Source organism: Eschscholzia californica, unplaced genomic scaffold (assembly GCF_041429995.1).
Source record: "Eschscholzia californica isolate CP2 unplaced genomic scaffold, dmEscCali1.0.p SCAF_3, whole genome shotgun sequence".
NCBI classification, from domain to species: domain Eukaryota; kingdom Viridiplantae; phylum Streptophyta; class Magnoliopsida; order Ranunculales; family Papaveraceae; genus Eschscholzia; species Eschscholzia californica.
This window is the reverse complement of record NW_028238420.1, coordinates 47,984,985-47,992,312: the sequence shown is the minus strand read 5'-3', so window position 1 is coordinate 47,992,312 and position 7,328 is coordinate 47,984,985. Positions and strand designations below refer to the sequence as shown.

Here is a 7,328-nt window from a genome sequence, read left to right as displayed (position 1 = left end):
GAGGAGACACATGAACAAGAATAAGAAGAAGCAGATGAATAAATTTGGTTTCTAAAGTTGTGGTTGAGATTTTCATCCTCTATATTGACTTATATGAATAATATTAAAAAATAGTGATGGACAATTTTTGTTGGTGAATATCTATGTACACTTGTTGGACTGTAGAATTTCAAATGGACTTTATTATGATGACTAATGACAAGATTTAAAATCTGAACGAAGGAGTGAGAAAGAAAGAGAAATAGAGAGATAAAGAGACAGTAGAGAGAGAGAGAGAGAGAGAGAGAGAGAGAGAGAGAGAGAGAGAAAACAGTGAAGAAGACGAGAAAAGAGATTGGAAAATAATTTTCCCACAGGGAAATCGTTTCCGAGAAGATGAGAAAATCGATTTCCCTAAGGGTCTGTTTGGTCTGTTTTCCTGGAAAATCGTAAAAACAGAAGGAAAACTCTTCCCTTAGGGTATGTTTGGTTGAAAAGCAGGAAATCAGCAAGAAAAGTTATGATTCTTATTTCATTTTCTCTCTTACTTTTCGGATTTATTTTAATCTCGTATTATGATTAGCTGAACATCTATCTAGGGTCGATGATGAAACCATGTTCAATGTTTTAATCGGGATTTTAACGAAAACATTTTCCGGAATTCGGGTAGTTCATTACCTTGAATTTTGAGTTATAAAAAGAGATTTAAATGTTTACTTATTGGTTCTTAAACTAATTTTATGTGGTGAATTCAGAAAACCCAAACTCTCTCCCATTTGACATCTCCCCCATTTGAGTTCCTTGTATCATTTGTATTTATTTCCTTTCCGTAATTTTATTTTAATATTTTATTCATTTCAAAATCAAAACCATTTTCAAAATCTTAATATTTCCTAGTTTTAGAATAGATTTCATTTAGTCTCTGAGGAACGGACCGGTCTTACCGGAATTAACTATCACTTGACGCCCGTATACTTGCGGGTGGTGACCTATTTAGGAAACTTTCTAGGCCCATCAACCCTAAACCCAGAAGATCTCACATCAAAAAGACCTTAAATTTCATAACATCAACCCATTAGGTAGGAGATAAACAAAAAACCCTAATTCTTCCTTTTCTCTTACTAGATGACAAAGACCAGAGACTACCCAGACCTTGAAACTCAAAACCAGATCCGTAGGACAAGGAAGGCTGTAATCCCCTTTTAAGAAATTAAAACCCTATCCCCATAAATGTAAAAGAAAAGGGGAAAAAAAAGAAAGATTCATGAAACCCTAATTAACAAGTGACCTGGTCTGGTCTGTTCGTGAACAACCGATCTGGTCTGTTCACGGCTCCGGCGAAGGGAAACCCCCTTCGCCGGAGTTTTTAGAGAGAGAGAGAGATGAGAAGAAATTTTTTTTTTTTAGAGGTCGCCGGCCGGAAATTTTTCCGGCCGGCGACCTTAATCGGAGAAGATGAAGGTGAGTTGGAGAGAGAGAGAGAGGTGAGTTGGAAAGATAGAGAGGTGAATTGGAGAGAGAGATGGGTGAGTTGTAGAGAGAGATGAGGTGGAGAGAGAGAGAGAGGGGGGTGAGGTGGAAATAATGTTTTGTAAATGTTTTAAATTTAAAATTAAGAAGGGTAGTAATGACATTTACTTGAAAATAGGGGGCCATATTTGAATTTACGAAAAAAAGAGGGCCATAAAGGAAGCTAGTCACAAAGTAGGGGGCCATATAGGAATTAACTCAAATACATTATATGGCACAAGGTATTATGAATGTTTATCAAGTTAAGCGTAGAGCTAGTTCAAAAAAAAAAAAAAAAAGTTAAGCATGGAGCTAAAATTTTATGTTTATGAAGGGATTAAGACTGCAAAAAAAGGGCTACCAAACAAAAATAAGGGGCTACGCATGTGTGCCGGTGGGAACTGACTGGCGTGGTTCAGTCTACTCTTGGATCCAACAATGTAGTATGATTGAAGGTGATCCCTAATACTTTGATGAGCATTAGGCATGGCCTCGACATGATTGATTGTTCAGAATAGAGAAGAAGCACTGATTTTGTTTCACATCATCACAGACTCACAGTGAGTGAGTAACATCTCCAGACACAAAAATGCCTCTAACAAGAACTGCTTCAAGTAAGGCTTCTTCTTCTTCATTTCTATCTTCCTCCATTACTCATCTATCACTCAAACTACACTCAAATATTCTTAACCCTAATTCTTCTTCTAATACACCAAAGAAAGATTCTTTTCCTGATTTTATTAAAACAACCCAAAGATTGGAGACCTTTGTAAGAGATGGGTGTAAATCAGGTACTATTAAGTATGATGATGCCCTAGTTTTATTTGATCATTTGCTTCATATTAAACCCTCACCTTCTATTTATACTTTTACCCAATTGTTGGGTATAATTTCAAGAATGAAATATCATTCTACTGTTATTCATTTATACAAACAAATGGTACTGACTTCAGTTGAAACTCAACCTGATATTTCTACTTACAACATTTTGATTAATTCATATTGTAACATGAATATGGTACATCTTAGTTTTTCTGTACTCGCAAACTTCTTCAAATGTGGTCTCCAACCTAACACCATAACCTTGACCACACTTATTAAAGGACTTTGTAGAGCTGATAAAACCGCTCAGGCAGTAGTGGTGTTTGAGGAGATGTCTAAGAGAAAGGATATACTAGATGTTGTTTCTTATGGGACGGTTATAAATGGGCTTTGCAAAATGGGGAACACAAAATCGGCTGTTCAGTTGTTAAGAGAGATGGAGAAGAAGGGAACTTGTAAACCTAATGTGGTAATTTATAGCACAATAATTGATAGTCTCTGTAAAGACAGATTGGTAGATGTTGGTCTTGAGTTGTTCTCCGAAATGATTGGTAAAAGTATTTGGCCCAATGTTGTAACTTACACTTCTTTGATTCAAGGTTTATGCATTTCAAGCCGGTGGAAAGAAGCAGTCGGCATCTTCCACAACATGATCGATCGTGGGCTCTCCCCAAACGTGGTAACCTTCAACATTCTTATTGATGGTCTTTGCAAAGAAGGAATGGTGGAAGAAGCACATGAATTTTTAGAAGCAATGATAGGAATAGCTAAGGAGCCTGACACTTTCACTTACAATTCATTAATCGATGGATACTGTTTGAAGGGTCGTATGACTGAGGCAGTTAAAAGTTTTTGATTTCATGGTTCATAAGGGGCATGCACCCGACGTGGTTACGTACGCCACATTGATTAATGGGTACTGCAAGAAAAAGATGATTGATGAGGCCATGAGGGTAGATGAAGAACTGTGTAGGAAGGGATTGAATCGTAATGTCGTTACTTATAATACTCTTATTGGTGGTCTATTGATGGTGGGAAGAGTTGTGGAAGCTAAGGAACTTTTCAAAGAAATGAAGTCTCGTGGTCAGTATCCGGATATCATCACTTACAGAACACTTATGGATGGATTATGTAAAAATGAGCGTCTTTGTGAGGCAGAAGAACTACTTCAAGAGATGCAAATGAGTTTCATCAAACCAGATATCAAAATCTATAGCATCATGATTGACGGAATGTGCAGGGCAGGTAAAATTCTAGATGCTGAGGAGCTTTTCAGTAAAATTTCTACAGCTGGGTTGGAGCCTGACACAATAACATACAACATAATGATAAATGGGTTTTGTAAAGCAGGGTTTCTGAAAGAAGCTAATGAATTGTTTTTAGAAATGACGAAGAAAGGTTATCCACCGAATGAGTGCACATTCGATATCATAATATTGGGATATTTTCGAGAGAAACAGATTAATAAGGCAGTGCAACTTTTACACGAAATGATTGGGAAGGGCTATTCACCATCAGCAAATATGACAAGTGTGATAGTGAATCTTCTATCAACCGGTCAATTAAGTCCTGAATGCATGAATTCACTAAAACGGTTCAACCCAAGTACCAAATAGACTTGATGTCTTACCATTGTTCTTCATTCTTCTTTATCATTCGGAGCTGAAGCATAAACAACTTACTTAATCTTCAAAAAAAAATTTTAATCTTCAAAAAAGCATAAACAACTTACCTTTTAACGAGGAAGTCATCCTTTAGAAAAATCATCCTGGGATTATCTCCAAGGTACACAAATACGTCTTTGCATTTTTTTTGTTGTAATTTCTGTACCAAAATTGATGAATCTGTTGCGTTGCTTTTAATGGAATATTGTTCTCTTTTCATGACTTTGCTACATCTTTAATACTGTCGAATCGTGCCTCTGTTCCCATATGTATTTACTGATTATTTCCTGCAAGCCCATAGAAGAAAAAAAATCGAAAGGGATAGATCGACTCACAGGAAGAACCCGCTTTTAATATGATTTTATCATTTAGTCCCATCCGACATGGCATTTTCCCGGCTAGGAAGGGACTGACAGTAACATGTTGCTAAACTACAGAGAACAGAATTTCATGGCCAAAAAATTTGTATATATGTCTAATTTACCAAGTAGGCTCACTCAACAGGGTTGCTTTAAATTTGATTCTTAAAAATGATGATGATTGTAGTTTGAATTTTGAAATAACTAAAAGTGTATTAAAGATGATGGAAATCCTGCCTCTGTTATCATCCGCTTTTGTTAGGCCTCGTCTAAGTAGTTTTTACTAATAACGTTACTACACAAGTCTATTCGGCGGAGGAACCACAAAGTGGTTAAACAAATTGTCAGGTTATCTATACGTGAAAGAACTCTTCTGGTCCGACACTGAACGATTTAAACCCACCTGTTTGTCGTTAATATGAGTTATGACATTAGTCTTCAAAACTTAAAGATGACTGAATTTGTTTTTACATGACTGTTACACACTTATGTGATCCATGAATGTTTTTTCATATTGTTATTATTGTTTGCCCCTTCAGAAGTAGTAATAGACCATGAAGATCTCGTCTAGAACGACAGGACTCGAGCTATTTTGGTGATCTTTTTTCTCAAATTGAGCCAGACCCATACCCTGGTGCACCTGAAATTTTTAGGAAACCGTAGTTCCTTCTTGCAATATGATAGCGTTCGGCCGACAACCCTTGGTTGGAGTTGTAAGAGGTTAAGTCTTCCACCTTAGAGGTCAAGGGTTCGAGGCACGGTGACAAATTAAAGAAAAATGATAGCGTTCGCGTCATGGTTCTATCGCTTAATTGTCCCCATTGATATCAAGTTTGGCCTTGAATAGTCTCCTGTAAATTTAGTTCAAGTGAAACTCATTAGTAGTCAAAACAGCATAAAACAAACGATGTTAATGCCTTAATGGTAAATGGAGACAAACAACAAATTCTCAACACATAAAACAACCTCGGACAGGAATACATCTCACTAATACCTACTGCAGAAGCTTTAATAACTAGTAAGAACTATGTTCGGGCCCTTTTCGGGCCACGACTGTAATGACCTATTTCAAAGAAATTCTGGATATGCTTCTTTTGCTCAAACACATCGTCATATGCTGCAAAAACGGATAACTACCTCATACCACTTATTTATGCTACAGTAGCAGATTCATGTATGTCCACATTGGTTGCACATACATGAATGTATTGGTCATACATTGAGATTTTTATCCAGGGTATTTTTGTGGTATTATATTAAAGAGTTGTGGGATTACATCAATTTTGAATTAATCCGAGAGTAATGTCAAAGTCACCTTTATAGTTCTACCAGGCCAACTTTCTTGTTCCAAATCTATTGGATTTTGGTTCTCCAAATCTTACTTTCATTAACTAATGGTGCCGAGAAAGAGACAGGGAGAGAATAAAAAATGTTGGTCGCTGGTATTTACAGAGCTTCCAAACGATATTTTTAGACATGGATATTTAAAGATCTTACATTTGATAGTGACATACATTTCCATATTTGTTCTCAAGGGCAAGCAGACGGTCGGCCAAACCTACCAGGCTGAACCAGCTGAACCGAACACTGTCTCTAGCTTGGCTCTGTCTGCAAATGTCAACATCTTGGGGGACCAGTGATCTGTGCTATAGGCAGTCGAAGTTGCTATCTTATCTTCTTATTTTTATCTCAGTTGGGGTGTAGCGTGATCTGGGTGGAACGCCTACACAAAATATTAAAAATACGTGAGCACCTTATCCTAGCAGAAGAATAAAAATACGTATAACTTCGGCTGTGAATTCGTACAAATTTTGATAATTTCATGTGTTAGTTACATAAATAGTTCTTCTTATATACTGCAACTAACCGTTGACACTCTACTTGTCGGTTTGAGCTATCGGCAGGTTAGAGATGACAACGGAGGCGTAGATGATAGCTGGTTTAATAGTAGTATGATAAAACACTTCTTAGGCTCATTTACTACACTCTGTTTTTTTCTTTTATGTTCTTTTTTTACTCTCTCTCTTTGTTGCTTTCCTGATTGGAGTTGTAGGTATATATATACACAACAACAACCAACCACCTATCAAGAAAGTAATCTAACATTTCTCTCTCTTATCTCTCTGTAGACTGTAGGTATATATATACACAACAACAACCACCACCTTCACTCAGGAATCTGTCTAAGCTGATCAGCCTTTCCTCAAGTGTTGTAAACTACACATACTTACTATGATAAATGGGTTTTGTAAAGCAGGGTTTCTGAAAGAAGCTAATGAATTGTTTTTAGAAATGACGAAGAAAGGTTATCCACCGGATGAGTACACATTCGATACTATAATTTTGGGATATTTTCGAAAGAAAAAGATTGATAAGGCAGTGCAGCTATTACACGAAATGATTGGGAAGGGCTATTCACCTACTGCAAATATGACAAGTGTGATAGTGAATCTTCTATCAACCGGTCAATTAAGTCCTGAATGCATGGATTCACTGAAACTGTTCAACCCAAGTACCAACGAGACTTGATACATGACCAAGTTGTTATTGTTTTCGTTCTTCATTCTCTTGTGGATAAACAACTCACATTTTAATGAGCAAGTTCTTGTTTACGCAAGTCACCTAGGGTTCATCTCCATGTACACTGCTAATCGCACATTTCTGGAAATCATGACTGTAATTTTATTTGCTTTGCTTGATAATTTGGTTAGTTCATATTACATAAATTTCATCCATGCCTAGTTTTCTAAAGCATTAGATTCTATCCTCCGATCACGCCGCACAAGTGGGTTATGTCTATTGTACGGTTCAGACTGGGTGGAGTTCAAGCCTGTGAGGTGATCACAAAGGTACAACTGCAAACTTTAAGTTCATCGTGAAACCTTCTTATGCATATCCTCTGTGCAGCCTTTTGTTAACATTAGTCTTTAGAAATGAAATATGATTTTCCAAGGAATTTAAGTACTATGGATTACTGAATATGTGTTCACATGAT

At 36.8% G+C, this 7,328-nt stretch overlaps 1 protein-coding gene and 1 long non-coding RNA gene across 2 annotated transcripts; both read left to right on the top strand.

Annotated features, from left to right (window-relative positions):
• The first annotated feature begins 2,006 nt into the window (after positions 1 to 2,006).
• Positions 2,007 to 7,035, top strand: LOC147551089 (uncharacterized). The gene is made up of 3 exons (XM_086668522.1): positions 2,007 to 3,151; positions 3,183 to 3,923; positions 6,572 to 7,035. Exons 1-3 carry the CDS (start codon positions 2,078 to 2,080, stop codon positions 6,860 to 6,862), a joined length of 2,106 nt encoding a protein of 701 aa, XP_086524648.1. The 5' UTR covers positions 2,007 to 2,077; the 3' UTR covers positions 6,863 to 7,035.
• LOC147551090 (uncharacterized) lies at positions 6,004 to 6,352 on the top strand. The gene is made up of 2 exons (XR_015237113.1): positions 6,004 to 6,113; positions 6,238 to 6,352. It is a non-coding gene; the product is annotated as an uncharacterized LOC147551090 (long non-coding RNA).
• Positions 7,036 to 7,328: the final 293 nt, after the last annotated feature.